This window comes from Erinaceus europaeus, chromosome X (genome assembly GCF_950295315.1).
Source record: "Erinaceus europaeus chromosome X, mEriEur2.1, whole genome shotgun sequence".
Classification (NCBI taxonomy): domain Eukaryota; kingdom Metazoa; phylum Chordata; class Mammalia; order Eulipotyphla; family Erinaceidae; genus Erinaceus; species Erinaceus europaeus.
Genome location: NC_080185.1, coordinates 81,437,208 through 81,458,971, shown reverse-complemented (window position 1 = coordinate 81,458,971; position 21,764 = coordinate 81,437,208). Strand labels below are relative to the sequence as shown.

The following is a 21,764-nucleotide window of genomic DNA, read 5'->3' as shown; positions in this document are numbered from 1 at the left end:
TGTTCATATCCTCTCCCTACTTTTGTATTGTGTCTTTTGCTTTTTTGTTGCTAAGTTTGGTGAGCTCTTTATATATTTTGGTTATTAGCCTCTTGTCTGATATATGACATGTAAAGATATTCTCCCATTCTCTGAGGAGTCTCTTTGTTTGGGTGATGGTTTCTTTTGCTGTGTAGAAGCTTTTCGATTTGATGTGGCTTGTTTTTTATTTAATCTTCCTTGCAGTTGGGTTTGTATTATCAAAGATGCCCTTGAAATTTAAATGGGAATATGTTATGCTAATATTTTCCTCCAAGTATTTGATAATTTCTGATCTAATATCCTTTATCAATTTGGAGTTGACTTTTGTTTCTGGTGAGATATAGTGACTCAATCTTGTTCTTCTGCATGTTTCAAACCAATTTTCCAAGTACCATAAATTGAAGAGACCCTCTTTCCTCCATTTAGTAGCTTGAGTCCCTTTTATCAAAAATTAGATGTCTTTAGGTGTAAGGGCTACTATGATTTAATACTGACCTCCATGGGCAGATGACCTCACTAATGTGCCCATTTAATTATTAAACTCTATTAATTTGGAAAACTGAAAATTGGGGAAGCTTAATTTTCTCCAGTTCATATAAGAAATTATGGCAGAAAGATGAACCCAAGTCTTGCCTCTCAACTGTTATCCATAGTCCTTTTAAATATCTAGTATTTTATGTTGCTGATGTCTCCACAAAACTGTTTTATAATTTATGATATTACTGTTAAGAGCTGCCAGTCACTTGCTAATCAATATGAATAGTCAATATGAATAGTGTACTGTTAGAGATACCTCATGCTAGCCATTGTGAGTAATAAGATCCATATATTCCCTGCAGGTTTATCACATGCTGGCTTGGTGGCCAAGCCCTTTGAGAAAGTAACATACCGCTGGAAAGTCCCTCCCAAAGCTGGCCCCACTGTTCAGGATCCCGCCTGTCTCACCTGGATGTATTTCTCAGCTGTGGATCCTATAAGAGATACAAATTCTGGTTTGGTTGGCCCCTTGCTGGTGTGCAAGGCTGGTACCCTGGGTAAAGATGGAAAACAGGTATTGCCAAGATTTATGGCTGAAAAACCTGCTAGGAGGACTCTGAGATTTGATTGCTGAGTAGAAATTAAGCATGGAACTGGAGTGAAGGGTTAGAAGAAAAAAAAACCTAAGCTGTTGAATCAGCAATTAATAGTTGAAAACCTTATACTGTCCTATAGGCTACTCTTTCCCTCACAAACATATGTTGTTGTTTTTATTTTATTATCTTTTTACTTTGTGTTTACTTATCTCTATTTTTATTCCCATCAGCCTCTAACCCTTGTTAGTGATTGTCTGTTTTAATATCTATTTACCTTTTTATGTTATTTGTATCATTTCTAGCTGTACTTCTTTGTTCAAAATACTTATATCTTTGCTGCCTCAGTTTTCTCATATATAGTGAAGGGTCAAAAATGGAAGATCCTAACTTGTTTTATAAGAACTCATTAAAATAATCCTTATAAAATGCTTAACATAGTATATAGTACATAGTAATCATAGTATATTAATTATTATTACATTATAAAAGATTTCCTGATTCCAGCCTGAGTTCTTGTTTTCTTTTCAGGTGACATTAGTTTCTTCTATCACAATCTACAACTCTTCTTTGTCATTTTTGTCTTACTTTTCTTTTCCAATTCTCTTTCATATATTCTTCTATTTAGCCCTATTACTATTACATTTTTGTTTCCCTTGTTTTTATTTTATTGTTGTAGTTATTATTGTTGTCATTGTTGGATAGGACAGAGAGAAATGGAGAGAGGAGGGGAAGACAGAGAGGAGAAGAGGAAGATAGCCACCTGCCGACCTGCTTAACCTCTTGTGAAGTGACTCCCCAGCAGGTAGGGACCCAGGGGCTTGAACTGGGATCCTTACACCTGTCCTTGTATTTTACGCCACCTGCAACTAACTGCAAGTGCCTGACTGCAAGTAGCCTGAATCCCACTATTATTTTTTTTAACCTTCTTCACTTACAGCAGTTGGAGGTTACTTGAGAAAATAACAGCCTAGTAATGAATGAGATTCTAAGTAGATACTATGGGGGTGATTCTTTGTCTGGAAAAATAAATGAAAAATAATCAGAGATCAATGATTCAGTCTGGAACTGCATATTTCACAACTTCTAAAATCATTGTCATTCCTTTCTGTGTTCTTTTCTAATGGGACTACAGAAGGGGGTGGATAAAGAATTCTTTCTCCTTTTCACTGTTCTGGATGAGAATAAGAGCTGGTACAGCAATGCCAATAAAAAAGCTGCCATGTTGGATTCCCGACTGCTTTCAAAGGATGTCAAAGGGTTTCAAGACTCCAATCGTATGCATGGTATGGTTAGTGCTTTTGTTCTGACTTACAATTAAGTTTTTTATTTTATTTTATTTATTTATTCCCTTTTGTTGCCCTTGTTGTTTTATTGTTGTAGTTATTATTGTTGTTGTCGTTGTTGGATAGGACAGAGAGAAATGGAGAGAGGAGGGGAAGACAGAGAGGAGGAGAGAAAGATAGACACCTGGAGACCTGCTTCACCGCCTGTGAAGCAACTCCCATACAGGTGGGGAGCCGGGGTTAGAACCGGGATCCTTATGCTGGTCCTTGTGCTTTGAACCACCTGCGCTTAACCCGCTGCGCTACAGCCCGACTCCCCAATTAAGTTTTTTTTAAGTAAATTTAACATTAATAGAATAATGATATACCCTCAAATGCACTGATCTCAGTAACAGCACTTCCCAAAAGATAAACTAGATTGAGGAATTAAATATAAGGTAAGAGATCTTATACTAAGACTTTTGTGACATGTCTTGTGTTATTCAGTATGGGCATAAATGATAAAAGTGAAATAAGGATTGTACACAAGGAATATACTAGAGATTGAGAAGGGTAAGGTGGTATGATATGTTTCCAGTCTTTTTTACTTACTTCCATTTATTCTTCCTGCTCAACCCCATATTCCAGCCCAGTGAGATTACTTTTCTCCTTGCTTATATACCCTGTGTTATTTTGGATTCATTTTCTGTAGTGATATGTCCTTCACTTGAAATATCCCTTTTTTTTTTCTATCTCTGCCTTCAGATTATGGAAAGTATTTCCACTCACAAACACCTTACTCAAAACTAAATAGTCCGTGTAGTTGTTTCTTATAAACCAAGTCCAGAATGATGATACCTTCATCTGAACTATTACATTTTTACCAGTTTATTTTAATAAGAAGGTCTAAAAAAGCTTCAGTATTCTATAATAGTGATTTGTTACATGATTTCTGAATCAATTTAGGTTGAAGTTTCTGCAAAGGTGAGTATTGTGTTATCTCTATATTTTCTACACTATGTGTATTAACACATTAAATACTGAACAGTTGAAAAACAATGCATAGATAGATGAATAAGTGTGTCCACAAATGAGAAGACACTGTTCACATTTTAAATGAGCTTTGGGAGTTTTTCAATGAGTTGAGACTAAAAAACACCCATGTAATTATTATGTAGCAATGTCAGAAATATATGACTAAATGCTGAATTCTGTGAATCAACTTTAATATGGCATAAAGTTCAGAAAAGGAGGATATTGATGAAGTACTATTTAAAGTACTCATATAAGGAGAGAATTCATAAGCTGGATCTTGAAGGATGATTTTTTTTCCTCCTCAGGACATTACATCCAGGGAACTCATAATTAATAAGTAAAGCAATAATCCCATCAATAACCCCACAATATTATTAAATATGATTTATCATTAAAGTTGATATTGATGGATGAAGGCCATTGAGAAGGGTCCAATTACAAGGAGACTTTTTTTTTAGTGTGTGCAATATATGAAGGAATGAAGAAAATGTATGCTATTTTTTTGTGGCCTACATTAAAAGTTTTTACCATCTGGGAAACAAAAGGATAGTACTATGGACCAAATTCATTTCTATTTGAATGTATGAATTTCCTGACTAGTAGTAGACAACAGGATAGGTTCTTGAACAGTCACACAAGATTCAGGTAAAAGCATATGTTTATTCTAGATCAATCTAGTGCTTGGAATAAATATGTAATTAAGTCAGTTATTTTTGTTGGAATTTTTTTATTTGCCTTCAGTTGCTGGATCTTGGTGCCAGTACTATAAACCCACTGTTCCCAGCAGCACATTTAAAAAAACTTTCTACATTTTATTAGATAGGGCAGAGAGAAATTGAGAGAGGATAGGGAGCTAGAGAGGAGGAGAGACAGAAAAACACCTGTAGACCTGCTTTACTACTCCTGACGTGAACTTCAGGGAAAGTTTTATGGAAACAGAGCCAACGTAAAAACTGTTTTACATTTTCATTGAGACAAGATGAATCAATGAACAAAAAGCTGTTGCAGAGAGAGACCAAAAAGTACATGTATTCCAGATGGAAAGAACAATGTATGCAAGTCAACAATCATATTTAATTTCTTGAGTATGTAAGCACAAATAGATATCACAGAATCAAATTATATGTCTAAGGAGGGAGAGGGTAAACTTCAGACAGTGATACAGAACAAATAGTCCTGTTACTTGGTGCCAAAGAAAGCCAATCTGTCACATTTGTTTTTGCATAAAGGTAAATCGACTTGTTTCACAATTTGATTCTGGATACAATGATGATGATTTATTTGTTTATCTATTTTTCCCACCAGCGTTTTTGCTGGAGTTGCTACATACACAACTAATCACTACTCCCAATAGCCTTTTTTAATTTTAATTAAAAAAATTTTTTTAATTTATTCTCTTTTGTTGCCCTTGTTGTTTTATTGTTGTAGCTATTATTGTTGTTGTCGTTGTTGGATAGGACAGAGAGAAATGGAGAGAGGAGGGGAAGACAGAGAGGAGGAGAGAAAGACAGACACCTGCAGACCTGCTTCACCGCCTGTGAAGCGACTCCCCTGCAGGTGGGGAGCCGGGGTTCGAACCGGGATCCTTATGCCAGTCCTTGTGCTTTGCGCCACCTGCGCTTAACCCGCTGCGCTACAGCCCGACTCCCTCCCAATAGCCTTTTTTTTACTCTTTTTTTAGATACAGAAAAAATGAGAGGGAATGGGGCTGTGATAAGAGAGATAGAGAGCACCTGCAGCTCTGCTTTACCTCATGTGAAGTCTCCCCATTTGAAAATCGGTGATTGGGAGCTTGAACCCCAGTCCTTGTACATGGTAACATGTGCATTCTATAAAAATATATATACATTCTACTAGGCAGTCTACCCTCAATCTGGATACATACCAAAAAAACCCTCCTCCTTCTCCTGGGAGTATCAGTCTTTCATACATCTGTAGGTAAGAGCAGAAGTGAAAGTAAGAAACTAGATTTGAGGCAGTAAGGGAGTGGTTAAAGGTCCCCAAATCTTTCTGACTCTAGGATTATGGTTCCTCCTAGAATAAATTCCTTAATAATTATCAACTACTCTGCATTGTAACAACAAGTATGAAATTTGAGTCTAACCCATTTTTTCAATTTCTTTTTTTAATATTTTATTTTATTTATTTATTCCCTTTTGTTGCCCTTGTTGTTTTATTGTTGTAGTTATTATTGTTGTTGTCGTAGTTGTTGGATAGGACAGAGAGAAATGGAGAGAGGAGGGGAAGACAGAGAGGAGGAGAGAAAGACAGACACCTGCAGACCTGCTTCACCGCCTGTGAAGCGACTCCCCTGCAGGTGGGGAGCCGGGGTTCGAACCAGGATCCTTATGCCGGACCTTGTGCTTTGAGCCACCTGCGCTTAACCCGCTGCGCTATAGCCCGACTCCCAATTTTTTCCATTTATATCTCCTTACCCCAAGGCCATAATAGATAACCAAAACCTGGTCCTTTGGGGGTTCAACTTCAGCAAAAGTAAATGTAAACAGATTTTACAGTTCATGACAGGTTATGAGAGTTGGTCCATGGACAGTGACAATGATGGAGAAGAAGCTATAGATTTAAATTTGAGAAAAGAACCTAGGGAAATCTCAATACTTCCTGGGAGGTATAGGTTATGAGAACATGATCAAGAAGAGTAATCAGAAATAATGTAAAAGAACCAGGAATGAGTGGTGCCTATGCAAGTCAAGGTATGGAAATTTTAAGAGCTGGAATAGGGGAAACATTTTTGTTTTTGCCAATGGAATCATCACTGAAGTTTGGTCCTTACAGTACTCCATCTCTCTCATCACCCAAACCCATTTTCTTTCTCTATCACTTTTCTTTCCTCCTCTCCTCTAGAGCTATAATATGTAACTTTAATATAGAACTATAATGGCTGAAGGACGGAGAGGTTTTGGAGATGACAAAAAGTCTCAATTTGTGGGAAATTATTGCACATAACTGATGTCATGCTGATGAAAAGTATCTAAGTTTTCTAATCTCATCTTTCCATCCTGTCTTTTTTGTTTGTTTGTTTTTCAGCAATTAATGGGTTTCTGTTCTCTAACCTGCCCAGGCTGGACATATGCAAGGGTGAAATAGTGGCATGGCACCTTCTTGGCCTAGGCACTGAGACTGATTTGCATGGGGTCATGTTCCAGGGCAACACTGTGAAGATTCAGGGCATGAGGAAGAGTGGAATCATGCTTTTTCCTCACAGTTTTGTTATGGCCACCATGCAGCCTGATAACCCTGGTAAGTAATTTAGGAAATAGCTTTAGGTTCAGTGACTTCACTGAACATAAGGTTTGGACAAGGGATACTTGTGAAGAGAAAATAATATTCATGCTGTTGATACTTTACCCCCCAAAATACTTTTATTTTCATCCATTTCAATTTATATTTCACATTCTGGTTATTTGATTTTTTTTCCTCAGGTGAGAAAAGAAAATGGAGAAATGTTTGATAGGTTTTTTCCTGAAATAATAGAAGAAAAGTCGGAATTCTGGTTAGCATTAGGGAAATGTTTATGTTATCAGTGGGATGAGTCACTGCACAACCCCTAGACCACATAGATGTTTGACCACATAGAGATTCTAGAGATATAGTTCATGCTTTGGGAGGGTTTATAAAATTACCAGCTCTAATAAACCATGGGAATGTTGGAAAATTTCTGGTGGGAGTTTGGTGGGATAGTCTCTAGCAGTTACTCCCAGCAATAAGAATACAAGAACATCAGCACCACCATCTTTAATTTGCTATGTAATCTGGATTTAATCTCTCCTTTGTCATGTTAATAGATTTATTCATTATCTGTTATAAATTTTCATTGTCTTTATGTATTGGATAGAGACAGCCAGGAATTGAGTGTTAAGGGGAAGAGAAAGAGAGAGAGAAATAAAGAGATAGACCTGGATTTAATTTCTTCCTTGTTATGTGACTAGATTTATCCTTTCTTTGTTATAATTTTTATCATCTTCATTTATTGGATAAAGATAGCCGTGAACTGAGTGTGAAGGGAAAGAGAGAGTGGGGGGGGGGGAGGGAGAGAGAGAGAAAGAGAGACAGAGAGAGCTTCAACACTGCCTCATCACTTGCAAAGGTTTCCTGCTGCAGGTGGTGGGGGGCAGGGACTTGAACCCAGGTACATGTCATTGTAACTCCTGCTCTGAACCGGGTGTGCCACCAGCTCACACCCATTTTTTCTTTCTCTGATCTCCTATTCTCCCTCACTTTCCTCTCTCTCTCTCTCTCTCTCTCTCTCTCCTCTCTCTTTTGTCTCCAGGGTTGTTGTGGGGCTTGGTGCCTGCAATACAAATCCACTGCTCCTGGTGGCCTTCCCCCCCATTTTTGTTGTTATTGTTATTACAACTGTTATTGTTGGACAGTTCAGAAAGATATCGAGAGAGAAGAGGAAGACAGAGGTGGGGAGAGAAGGACAGACACCTGCAGACTTGCTTTACCTCTTGAGAAGCGACACCCCCCCCTGCAGGTGGGGAGCCAGGGGTTCTAACCTAGATCCTTAACAGATCCTTGCTCTTTGCACCATGTGCGCTTAACCTGGTGCACTGCCACCTGATCCCATACTTTCTCTCTCTCTCTCTTTTAATATTTATTTTTTTAATTTATTCCCTTTTGTTGTCCTTGTTGTTTTATTGTTGTAGTTATTATTGTTGTTGTCGTCATTGTTGGATAGGACAGAGAGAAATGGAGAGAGGAGGGGAAGACAGAGAGGAAGAGAGAAAGATAGACACCTGCAGAACTGCTTCACCGCCTATGAAGCGACTCCCCGGCAGGTGGGGAGCCGGGTTCGAACCGGGATCCTTATGCCGGTTGGTCCTTGTGCTTTGAGCCACCTGTGCTTAACCCGCTGCGCTACAGCCCGACTCCCTCTCTTTCTTTTTTTTTTACTCTTCTTTTTATTTATTTAAGAAAGGAGACATTAACAAAATCATAGAATGAGAGGGGTACAATTCCGCACAATTCCCATAACCCGATCTCCATATCCCATCCCCTCCCCTGTTAGCCTTCCCACTCTCTATCTCTCTGGGAGTATGGATCCAGGGTTGTTGTGGGTTGCAGAGGGTGGAAGGTCTGGCTTCTGTAATTGCTTCCCTGCTGAGCATGGGCTTTGACTGGTAGATCCATACTCCCAGTCTCTCTCTCTCTTTCCCTAGTGGGGTGGGGCTCTGAGGAGGTGGCGTTCCAGTACACACTGATGGGGTCCTCTGTCCAGGGAAGTCTGGTTAGCATCCGGAACCTGGTGGCTTTAGGATGCCTGCTTGCTTGTCCTGCTGAAGACCAGGATTTCAAGGCTTTCTAGCAGTTGATGTCAGAGCCCACAGGTGCTGCTACCTTCCAGTCACCATCTTGGCTCTGCCTCCTCATACTTTCTCTTTCTTTTATGAAGAAACTTGACAAAAAATATTCCTTAGATTTTTATGCATGACATCTCACAATTAGCATTATTTTTTCTTTGCATTTACCTGTTCCCATGCACCTGACTCTTATTTCTTCAGACTTTGTAGGCTACAATATGAGGTTTTGAATTTTTCCCCCATTTTATCAAAATTTCCCCACAGGTGTGATCATTTGGTCCTTGTTACTCCATAACTATGTCGCTGGACCCAATTTATTTTTAATTTTGCAGTTTTTAAACACTTTGACCTCTTTTCCCGAAAGTTCCTGAATCATAGGATATTGGAAGTTGTAGAGTTTGTTGGTGGAACTCGGTTCACTTATTTTACTAAAGGGAGAAAGGGGCAGAGAGATTTCTTTTTTCACATTAGAAATATTGCATTCATCTTCTCCTCTTGACCTTTTTTGTTGATTCTAAACTCATACATGAGCTCCAAATCTGAAGTCTCTTCTGGTTTTAGGCATTTGATCTCTATGGCTGAGAGATCTTTGTGATTATTTCTCTAGAGATAGGGCAAAATTGTTAGGCTAATGGAAACATCCAGTATCAGAATTTGACTTTGGGATTCTACAGAAATTAGTAATGGTGGGGATTTTTAATGTTATTTATAATAGTTCAAATTTATATGTAACTGAACAGATGACTTCAAAACACCACGATAGAAATTAAAACTCGTGTGATATGTACATACAAATATATGTAAAATTAAATATAAAAAATGCCCAGAATAAGAGTTCTGGGAATGTCCGTGATTTTTTTTTTAACTTGCTATCTAGGGTTCACTCAGTCTTTATGTCTACTTGATCCTAATTCTCCTGGAAGACTTTATTTTATTTTAATTATTTATTTATTTATCCCACAGAGTGAAAGACAGAGAGGGAGAGATAAATACAGTGAAGAACTAGAAACACCACAGATAAATTTCACTACTTCTGATGCTTCCCATTTGCATGATGTTCCTAGAGATATTGCTGGGGGACTCAAACAGAGGTTGCCATATGTGGTAAAGTGTGTGCATTACTGGGTGAATCATCTTCCAGCTCCTTGTGAGTGACTCTATTAATCATCTGTTGTCTATTTTTTAAAATTTAATAAGTCTATATTACATTTAGCAGAAATGACATGCTAAATTTAAAGATATTTTTCATAATATACATTGATTCTTGTCATATAATGTGTGATACTGATTGCATCTTTATTGTAAGAGAATGTGTCAGTTAAAAAGGTTAAGTTTTTAAAGTGTTAATTTCCAGAAAATTTATGTTAGATTTTCCAGTATCAAATATATATATGGTTTGAATTACCATTTATTGCCTTCAACCTAAAAACAACTGTTTTATTTTTCTATTATCTTTTTATTTATTGGAGGATTATGGTTTACAGTTGACATTAAAATATTATAGTTCTTACTTGTGTAACACTTCTCAGTTTTCTACTAACACTCTAACCTACACCATCTAGGTGTAGGTGCCATCATGTTCCAGGACCTGAACTCTACCCATCAACCCAGAATCCTTTATTTGGTGCAATACACCAAATGTGGTCCAAGTTCTGTTTTGTGTTTCCTGTTCTTTCTCAGTTTCTGTCTATGAGTAAGATTAGCCCATATTTATCATTTTTATACTGACATGATTTTTTCACGCTCCATCCAAGATGAAGTGAATAATGTTAATTCAACTTTTTTAATAGCTGAATGTAAGTATGCAGCAACATTCAGTCTCTCATCTGTTGTTGGAAAACTGAGTTGCTTCCAAGTTTTTACTATTACAAATAGTGATGCTATGGAAATAGATATACACAGATCATTTTGGATGGATCCTTGGTTCCTTTAGATTTATCCTTAGGAAAGGAATATATCCCTAGGTAATATACCCCTAGGAATATATCCCTAGGAAAAGTCATAGGGTAGTTCCATTTCTGTTTTTCTGAGAGTTCTCAGACTGCTCTTCACAGGAGTTGCACCAATTTGTATTCCCACCAGTATTGTAGGAGGGTTCCTTTGCCCTCATAACCTCTGCAGCATTTATTGTTGCAATCATTTATGATGTATGACATTCTCAAGGAGTGAAGTGGTAACTCATTGCTGTCTTTATTTGCATTTCTCTGACAATCAATGGCTTAGAATATTTTTAATTTCTTGGTTGGCCTTGAATCTTTTATTTGTTGAATATTCTGTTCATATTCTCTCCTCATTTTTAGATGGGGTGATTTGGGTTTTTGTTGTTGCTAAGTTTGTTGAGCTCTTTATGTATTTTGGTCATTAGCCCCTCGTCTGATGTATGGCATGTAAAGAATTTCTCCCAATATGTAAGGGGTCTCTTTATTTGGGCTGTGGTGTGTTTTGCTGTGCATAAGCTATATATAATTTTATTATATAATATATATAAATATATTATATGTTATATATATTATATAAATATATGTTATATATTATATAAATATATATTATATAAATACATATCATATACATATATATTATATAATATATTATATATTATATAAATATATTATATATATAAAAGGAAACACTGACAAAAACCATAGGATAAGAGGGGTACAACTCCACACAATTCCCACCACCAAAACTCCCTATCCCATCCCCTCTCCTGACAACTTTCCTATACTTTATCCCTCTGGGAGCATGGTCCAGGAATATTATGGGGTGCAGAAGGTGGAAGGTCTGTCTTCTGTAAGTGCTTCCACTGGGCATTGACAGGTTGATCCATACTAGCAGCCTGACTTTCCTTTCCCTGGAGGGCTGGGACTCCAGGGAAGTGGGGCTCCAGGTGAGGTCTTCTGCCAAGGGAAGTCTGGTTCGAATCATTGTAATATCTGGAACTTGGTAGCTGAAAGAAGAGTTAACATATGAAACCATACAAATTGTTGATTAATCATGAACCTAAAGGCTGGAATAGTGCAGGTAAAGAGTTTGGGGGGGTCTCCGTTTTGTAGATAGCTAGTAGGCCTATCTTAGTTCTATTCCAAAGGGCCCATGACTAGATTAGTGTTTTTTTTTTCTTTTTTTTGTGTGTGTGTGTATTTTTTAATTTTTTTTTATTTTTTTATTTTTTATTTAAGAAGAGATTAATTAACAAAACCATAAGGTAGGAGGGGTACAATTCCACACCATTCCCAACACCCAATCTCCACTTCACACCCCCTCCCCTGATAGCTTTCCCATTCTCTATCCCTCTGGGAGCATGGACCCAGGGTCATTGTGGGTTGCAGAAGGTAGAAGGTCTGGCTTCTGTAATTGCTTCCCCGCTGAACATGGGCATTGACTGGTCGGTCCATACTCCCAGTCTGCCTCTTTCTTTCCCTAGTAGGGTGGGTCTCTGGGGAAGCGGAGATCCAGGACACATTGGCGGGGTCTTCAGTCTAGGGAAGCCTGGCCAGCATCCAGATGACATCTGGAACCTGATGACTGAAAAGAGAGTTAACATACGAAGCCAAACAAATTGTTGAGCAATCATGGACCGAAAGCTTGGAATAGTGGAGAGGAAGTGTTAGGGGGGTACTCACTTCAAACTCTAGTGTACTTCTGCTTTCAGGTATATATTTTGCAGTAGTTTATGGATACGTGTGAACATATGCTCTCTCTCATAGAAACTGGTGTATATCTAGGTTTTGGGACTTTGTTAGAAAGTGAACCACCTGAGATGGAATTAGAGTATACTATGAAAGGAAAGGTCTCACCCGAGTAATTAAGTTGAAGGGTTGTCATTCCACATGTGAAGTCTCTGGACACAGTCTGAAGTGAAGCATGTTGAGGTGGCAATCGTGTTGGTTAGGTTGTGAACAGCAGATACAATATTATTTGATATGGATTGGGAGAGGCATATGGGAAAGTGGGCACTATCCAATGGTTCCAGGACTGGGGGAAGTAGAGGCTCTATAGTAGAGATGTGAGGTTCCTGCTGTCCTCGGGTTCAAAAAGACAATCAATAGTTAATGTTATCATCACATTATTTGGTAATTGGGTTAACTTTGAAAAGTCCTTTTGTTAGGGTTTGCTGTATAGTACCCAGTATCTTGTATATAGCTGTGGTATTGGAAGCTTCTGATCTACTTGGTCTAGGCTATTGAGAGAATCTGCATGTCAATTACACAGCCTATATATTAAAAAGATTCAGTTTGTGTTTTGGAAAACTTTGAGATATACAATTGATTTTCCCCCTCTCATACTAATGAACTAGTGATTTATATGTCTACATTTTGCTAGGAGTGTACATAAACACCATTCCCACCACTAAAAGACTGTGACCCATCCCTCCCACCCACTCCCACCCCCCACTGGCCCAGGAAGCTGCATGTCTACCCCTCACCACAGGGTTTTTACTTTGGTGCCCTACTTACAATTTAGTCGGGTTCTGCTTTTAGTTTCCCTTTCAGATCTTCTTACTCAACTTCTGTTGATGAGTGGGATCATCCCATACTCATCTTTATCTTTCTGACATAGCTCACTTAACATAATTCCTTCTAGCTCTGTCCAAGATGGGTCAGAGAAGGTGGGTTCATTGTTCTTGATAGCTGCATAGTATTCCATTGTGTTTATATACCACAGCTTTCTCAGCCACTTATCTGTTGTTGGGCACCTGGGTTGCTTCCAGGTTTTAGCTATTATGAATTGTGCTGCTATGAACATAGGAGTACACACCTCTTTTTGGTTGGGTGTTATGGAGTCCTTGGGGTATAACCCCAGGAGAGGAATTACTGGATCATATGGAAGGTCCATGTCTAGCCTTCTGAGAGTTTTCCAGGCTGCTCTCCACAGAGGCTGTACCAATTTACATTCCCACCAGCAATGTTAAAGGGTTCCTCTGTCCCCACATCCTCTCCAGCATTTGTGGCTGCTGTCCTTTTTGATGTATGCCATTCTTACAGGAGTGAGGTGGTATCTTAGTGCTGTCTTAATTTGCATTTCTCTGACAATCAGTGACCTAGAGCAGTTTTTCATGTGTTTGTTAGCCTTTTGGATCTCCTCTGTAGTGAATGTTTTGTTCATATCCTCTGCCCATTTGTGGATGCGGTCATTTGGTTTTTTTGGTGCTAAGTTTGCTGAGCTCTTTATATATTTTGGTGATTAGTTTCTTGTCTAATGTATGGCATGTGAAGATCTTCTCCAAATCTGTGAGGGGTCTCTTTCTTTGTTTAATAGTTTCTTTGGATGTGCAGAAGCTTTTCAATTTGATGAAGTCCCATTGGTTTGTTTCTGCTTTAGTCTCCCTTGCAATTGGGTTTGATTCATCAAAGATGTCCTTGAGGTTTAGGTGGGAAAGTGTTTTACCAATGTTTTCCTCTAAGTATTTGATTGTTTCTGTTCTGACATCTAGGTATTTGATCCATTTGGAGTTGATTTTTGTTTCTGGTGAGATAAAGTGGTTCAATTTCATTCTTCTGCATGTTTCAACCCAGTTTCCCCAGCAACATTTATTGAAGAGAGCCTCCTTTTTTCATTTAATCCTTTGGGCCCCCTTATCAAATATTAGATGTCCATAGGTGTGGGGATTTATTTCTAGGCTTTAAATTCTGTTCCACTGGTCTGTGTGCCTGTTTTTGTTCCAGTACCATGCTGTTTTGATGATGATGGCTTGATAATATAGTTTAAGGTCTGGGAGTGTGATGCCTCCATTTCTGTTTCTTTTCCTCAAGATGGTTTTGGCAATTCTAGGTGTTTTCAGGTTCCAGATAAATGATTGTAGTGTTTGTTCTATTCTCTTAAAGAAGCCTGGTGGAACTTTGATGGGTATTGCATTAAATTTGTATATGGCTCTGGGGAGAATATTCATTTTGATGATATTTATTCTTCCAATCCATGAGCATGGGATATCTTTCCATTTCTTGGTATCAGTTTCTATTTCCTTGAGTAGCAACTCATAGTTTTCAGCATACAAGTCTTTCACTTCTTTGGTCAACTTTATTCCTAGGTATTTGATTGATTTTGCTGAAACCGTAAATGGGAGTGATTTCTGGATGTCTTCTTCTTCAGATTTAGTGTTTGCATAAACAAATGCCACTGATTTCTGTACATTGATTTTGTAGCCTGATACCTTGCTATATTGCCTAATAATTTCCATTAGTTTTCTGCTGGATTTTTAGGTTTTTCAATTTACACTATCATATCATCTGCAAATAGTGAGAGCTTGACTTTCTCCCTTCCAATCTGTATTCCTTTGATTTCCTTCTCTTGCCTGATTGCTATGGCAAGAACTTCCAATACTATGTTGAAGAGTAATGGTGACAATGGACAGCCCTGTCTAGTCCCCGATCTGAGGGGGAATGCTTTCAGCTTCTGTCCATTGAGTATGATGTTTTCTGTATGTTTGCTAGATATAGACTCCACTATCTTGAGGAATATCCCATCTATTCTTATTTTTGGACAGTTTTGAGCATGAATCAGTGTTGGATTTTGTCAAAGGCTTTCTCTGCATCTATTGAGACAGTCATGTGGGTTTTGGCTTTGCTTTTTTGATGTGGTGAATAACATTGACTGACTTATGGATGTTGAACCAGCCTTGCATTCCTGGGTTGAATCCCACTTGGTTGTAATGAACAATCTTTTTGATATGTTGATGTATCCGGTTGGACAAGATCTTGTTTAATATTTTGGCATCTATGTTCATCAGAGATATTGGTCTGTAGTTTTCATTTTTTGATCTGTCCCTATCAGCTTTTGGTATCAGGGTGATGTTGGCTTCATAGAACGTGGAAGGGAGTATTCCTTTTTCTTCAATCTTATGGAAAATCTTAAGAAGTATGGGTACTCACTGTTTCCTGAAAGCTTTGTAGAATTCATTTGTGAAGCTATCTGGTCCAGGACTTTTGTTGTTGTGGAGATTCGTAATAATGGTTTCAACTTCTTTGTCTGTGATTGGTGCATTTAGATTTTGTAGTTTTTCTTGGTTCATTTTTGGAAGGGGATATGCTTCTAGGAATTGTTCCATTTCTTCCAGATTCTCTAGCTTGGTGGCGTATAGTTCTTTATAGAAGTTTCACAGGATTCTCTGGATTTCTGTGGTGTCAGTTGTGATATCTCCTCCATCGTTTACAATTCTAATAATTTGAGTCTTCTCTCTTTTTTGTTTGGTGAGTCTGGCTAGGGGTTTGTCAATTTTGTGTAATCTTTCAAAGAACCAACATTTGGCTTCATTGATCTTTTGTATGGTTCTTTTTTTTTTGATGTTGTCTATTTCTGCTCTATCTTTAGTGATTTCTGTCCTTCTGGATGCTTTAGGGTTCCTTTGTTCCTCTTCCTCTAAGTCCTTGAGGTGTGCAGTAAGGTCGTTCATTTAGAGCTGCTTCTTGGTGTTTAATATGTGATTGTATGGCTATAAGTTTTCCTCTCAGTACTGCTTTAGCTGTGTCCCAAATATTTTGATAGGTTGTGTCTTCATTTTCATTAGTTTCCAGGAACATTTGAATATCCTGCTTGAGTGACTCTCTGACCCAGTGCTTCTTAAGGAGTATGTTGTTTAGTTTCCAAATTCTGTGACTTTTAATAATTGTCTATTTGTTGTTAAATGCTAGTTTTACTCCACTGTGGTCTGAGAGGTACTTGGGATGATTTCAATGCTCTTGAATATATTGATGCTGTCTTTGGCCTAACATGTGGTCTATCCTTGATTATGTGTTATGTGGATTTGAAAAGAAGGTGTATGCCAGTTTTTTGGGGTGAAGGACTCTGAAAATGTCCAAGAGGTATAGTCTGTCAATCTCTTCATTCAATTCTCTTATATCTTTGTTGGTTCTCTGCTTTGTTGATCTGTCTAAGTGTGAGAGTGGGTATTGAAGTCTCCCACTATTATTGTATTACTATTGATGTATTTTTGAAATTCTTTCAGTATTTAGATGGTCCCTCATTGGGTGCATAGATGTTCGTAATTGTTAAGTCTTCTTGGCTGATTGATCCTCTAATCATTTTGTAATGTCCTTGCCTATCTTTTATTACTTTATTTAGTTTAAAATCTATCGTGTCTGAGAGGAGAATGGCTGTTCCTGCCCTTTTTTGTGGTCCATTAACCTGTATGATAATTTTCCATCCTTTCACTTTAAGTCTGTGTTTATCTTGTGACAGATGGGATTCTTGCAAGCAGCATATGGTTGGATTATGTTTTCTCATCCATCCCCCAACTCTGTGCCTTTTGATGGGTGAGTTTAAGCCATTGACATTTATTGATATTATGGATTTAATGTATTGTAGTGCCATTATTTAAATTTTTTTTGTTTGCTCTCATATATTGCCAGTATTATAGTGATGTTCTTGTTTATAAGAGGTCTTTTAGAACCTCTTTCAGGGCCAGTTTGGTGATGGTTGCCTCCTTTAACTGTTGTTTGTCTAAGAAGGTTTTGATCCCTCCATCTAGTTTGAATGAAACTCTAGCAGGATATATTATCCTTGGTTGAAACCCTTTTTCATTCATTGCTCTATAGATATCTTGCCACTCCCTTCTGGCTTTTAGAGTTTGAGTGGAGAAGTCTGCAGATAATCTTATGGGTTTTCCCTTGTATGTGACTTTTTGTTTCTCTCTTGCAGCCTTTAGGATCCTTTCTTTATCCTTACTTCTGCTCATTGTGACTATGATGTGTCTTGGTGTCTTCAGGTCTGGGTTGATTCTGTTTGGTACTCTCGGGGCCTCTTGAATCTTGATGTCCTTTCTGTTATTCAGGTCTGGGAAGTTTTCTTGTATTATTTCCTCTAGAATGTTTGCTTCCCCTTCCTCTCTTTCTTCCTCTGGCAGGCCAATTATACGAATGTTACTTCTTCTGAGATCATCCCATATGTCTCTGTTGTTGTTTTCAGTGTCTCTCAATGTATTTTTAAGCTCTTTCACCTCATTCTTAGTTTTTTCTAACTCATCCTCTGTCTGACTAATTCTGTTTTCTGCTTCTGTTAGTCTGCTTTCCCTTGCCTCAGCTTCTTTCTTCATTACAGCTATTTCAGCTTTCAGTTCTCTATTTGCTTCAAGATAATCGGTATTTTCCTTGGGGTCTCAACTGTTGTTTCCCTAATACTGTGATTCCTTTCCTCCAATGTTGTTTTCATTTCTGTGATTAATAAGTTTATTATTGCTTGCATAATTTTCTTATCCCTAGTTATGTCTGGCTGATTTGTAGTTTCTTCTGGGCTCTTGTCTTCATTCATTGGAGTAGCAGTTTTATTTGTTTTTGATCTACCCATTTTTTTATTTATGTGTTTCTTTTTTATGCTCTGTTGTTCCTCAGTTGTTGTGTCTTGAGGTCAAGCAACACTGTATTAAATACCTTTATGACAATTGCTCTCACCAACCTCAGTCATTACAGTAGCAACTGAAGCAAGTATTGAAGCAGTTTAATCACTACCCATTAGCCAAAAAATTTCTCCAGTCCATGAAAAAATAGTAACCAAATCCTAGTGAAGAAGAAAGAGAAAAGAAAGAAGGGATAGCAAGAATAGGGAGTTATGTAAATCCAGTATCCACTGTATATTCTAGGGGTAACAAGAGGGGAAAGGGAACTAGAGCATAGATACGCACATAGAGAGTCCACTCTGGGTCGGATTTCTTCCCCAAAATAATTCACAAATTCAGAAAGGCAAAGAAACAGGAAGGATGAAGTGTATGACCAGATAAAAAAATGGAAGAAAATAAAAAAGGGACAAGTGAGAGAAAAGAGAAAAGATAAGAAAAAGCTGTAATTAAAGAGCAGTGAAAGGAAAGTTTTTTATTACTTCATTTTTAATTTAATTTAATTTAATTTAATTTTTTTAATTATCTAGGAGGAGGTAGGAGGGGAGAGTCTGTAGAGGAGGTAGGAGTAACGAGACAAGTTCCCCCCACAATAGATAAGATGCCCACTTCCCTAGCAATGAAAGATACCCTAAGAGTTAATTCTGATCAACTTAAAGGGGGGAAGATATATGCCTTTATATAATTTCAATAATAAAATAGAGCCGGGTGAAAAAAAACCCTGTCCCAGATTACCTCAAACCTCGTGATCAAATGCAGCTGATTGTTAAGAAAGAGAAAAAAAAAAACATCTCAGGACTAGACAAGGATAGCTGAAATAGACAGAATAGACAGTTATGCAAATCTACTATCCACTGTATATTCTTGGGGTAGCTAAAGGAGGAAGGGAAGTTGAGTAGAGATACTCGCAGTGAGAGTCCACTCTGAGTCAGAATTCTACCCCAAAATAATTCCCAAATGTGTATCAGTGAACTCAAAAAAGCACACTGTTTGGTGGTGTGGGGGCTGGGGCCTGTGACTTTGGAAGCTGTAGGATTAAGGAAGAAAGGATGACAAGAATGAGAAAAAGAAAGAAAAAAGAAAGAGAGAGAGAAAAAAGAAAAAGATAAGAAAAAGAACAGTCATAAAAGTGGTGAAAGGATAGTTTATTTATTTATTTATTTTAATTATTTAATTAGCTATGCAGGGTGAGGTGGGGGTGTTGGCTACTTAGAAAGAAAAAAGACCAGAAGTTTCAGAAGGGTATAGACTTAGAATGAATGATACTCCCTGGTGGGACAGGAATCTTGGTAAAGAAAGAAGCTCAGAAGGCGAGCCTGCTAGGAGCTGGTTCCCAGGGACTCGTTATGGGGTGGGGGGTAGGAGGTGTGCTTAATAATTTAAAAGAAAAAGAATTCCCTTTTTTTCTACTCTATTTTTTAACCCAAATTAAGTTATAGTCACTTCCTTGGTGTCACCACTTGACCCCCTTATTGACTGGCCTACTAAAGGCAGAAAATCCTATCGTTTCCAGAAGATGTGGTCAGAGCTCAAGCCACTAGCTGCTTCTCAGTCCGCCATATTACGGGAACCGCAGCACACTATTTCATTAGCCCACTTATTCATCATTTTTATAATGACAGAGAGAAACTGAGAGGGAAGGGAGAGGTAGAGAGGGAAAAAAGAAAGAAACCTGGAGCTCTGCTTCACTTCTCTTGAAGTTTTCCTCATGTATGTGCGGACCAAGTCTTGAACATAGGTTCTTGTACATGAACATAGGTTCTTGTACTAGCAAGTATGCCACTGGCAGAACATTCTGTCTTTCTCTACTTATCTACCTATACTTTTTTACCCATAACTTTTAAAAATTATTATTTATTTTCCCTTTTGTTGCCCTTGTTGTTTTTCTGTTGTAGTTATTATTGATGTCATCATTGTTGGATAGGACAGAGATAAATGGAGAGAGGAGGAGAAGAAATAGAGGGAGAGAGAAAGACAGACACCTGCAGACCTGCTTCACTGCAGGTGGGGAGCTGGGACTCAAACTGGGATCCTTATGCTGGTCCTTGCACTTTGCGCCACCTGTGCTTAACCTGCTGCCCTACCGGCTGACTCCCTACCCCTAACTTCTTTTTATTTTTCCATTATCTTACAATTTTACGCCCCTCCCCAAAATAATAAATATCTGTTCTCTTCCACTTGGTATATTCCGTAGCTATGTGTGCCTGAATTAAATTGGTTATGGTTAACATGTAAGAGAGGTATGTATATTAATAATATTCAGATACCTATGATGATGATCTGTCAAGAGCTATGATTATTCCCATGAGTCTATAACAAATGTGGTTTCATGTATGGAATAAAGCTTTTTAAAAAAAATTAGATATTCAAACTGAACTTTCTTTCTTTATTTATTTTGTACATAGGAAAGAGAATTGAGAGGAATGAGGGAGGTAGAGAGGGAGACAGGAAAAAAGAGAGAGAGAGAAAGAGAGATACCCGTAGCATTGCTTCTTTGCTTGTGAAACTTGCCCCCTGCACTAACCCTCTAATTAAATTATAATAAATAAATGAATAAATAAATAAAATCACAGATACTTCACAAAATAAGTAAAAAATAAATGTATAATCAAAAACTTCTTTTTAGTTTTTTATTTAGTCTTCAATTTTTTAATTTGATAGACAAAGTAATTGAGAGGAGTGGGAGAGATACAGAGAGAGAGAGAAAGAGAGAGAGACCTGGAGGTTAAGGAGCTGAGGCTTGAATCCAGATCATGGTAGTGCTGTGTGCTCTACCAGGTATACATGCCCACCAAAATATTTTTAAATTTAATTTTGTTCATTTTTAATAGCTAATTCAGCCAACTTTTAATAGAAGGAAAGGATAGTCCCATGTTTGGAATATTTACAACAGTTTAATTTACTTACTGAGAATTTATTTGTTTTTGTTTTTAATTTTATTTATTTTCTTTTTTGTTGCCCTTGTTGATTTATTGTTATAGTTATTATGGTTGTTGTTATTGTTGTTGTTGTTGGGTAGGACAGAGAGAAATGGAGAGAGGAGGGGAAGACAGAGAGGGGGAGAGAAAGACAGACACCTGCAGACATGCTTCACTGCCTGTGAAGTGACTCCCCTGCAGGTGGGGAGCCAGGGGCTCGAACCAGGATCCTTACTCCCATCCTTGCACTTTGCACCACATGCGCTTAACCCACTGCGCTACCTCCAGACTCCCACTTACTGAGAATTTATTATATTTATTATTATTATATGCTGTGCTAATTAATGTATACATATTCTTCATACACATTCATTTTGATTCCAATATTTTTATTAATTTATCTGATAGAGACAAAGAGAAATCGAAAAAGGAAGGGGAGATAGAGGTAGAGGGAGACAACTGCATTCTTGCTTCACCTCCTGTTAAACTTTCCTCATGCAGGTGGGGACCAGGAGCTTGAACCTGGATTTTTGAATACTGAAACATTTGTGTTTAACCATGTGCAGTACTACCCAGCTCTTATTTTTTAAAATATATTTTTATTTCCGTTTTGATTATTAAACTAATGGCGTGGTCCGGAAGGTGGCACAGTGGTAAAGCTTTGGACTCTCAAACATGAAGTACTGAGTTCTACCCCCAGCAGCACATGTGCCAGAGTGATGTCTGGTTCTTTCTCTCTCATCCTATCTTTCTCATAAATAAATAAAATCTTAAAAAAAAAACTATCTAATGGCATAAATGCCTCATCA

General features: G+C 37.9%; 1 protein-coding gene across 1 annotated transcript in view; it reads left to right on the top strand.

Annotated features, from left to right (window-relative positions):
* Window positions 1–21,764, top strand: part of HEPH (hephaestin) — a 209,323-nt gene that overhangs the window by 87,785 nt on the left and 99,774 nt on the right. Inside the window, exons 9-11 of the mRNA XM_007535595.2 lie at window positions 861–1,072; window positions 2,227–2,377; window positions 6,437–6,649. Coding sequence (XP_007535657.2) covers window positions 861–1,072; window positions 2,227–2,377; window positions 6,437–6,649 — 576 coding nt within the window. The remainder of the gene's footprint in view (window positions 1–860; window positions 1,073–2,226; window positions 2,378–6,436; window positions 6,650–21,764) is intronic.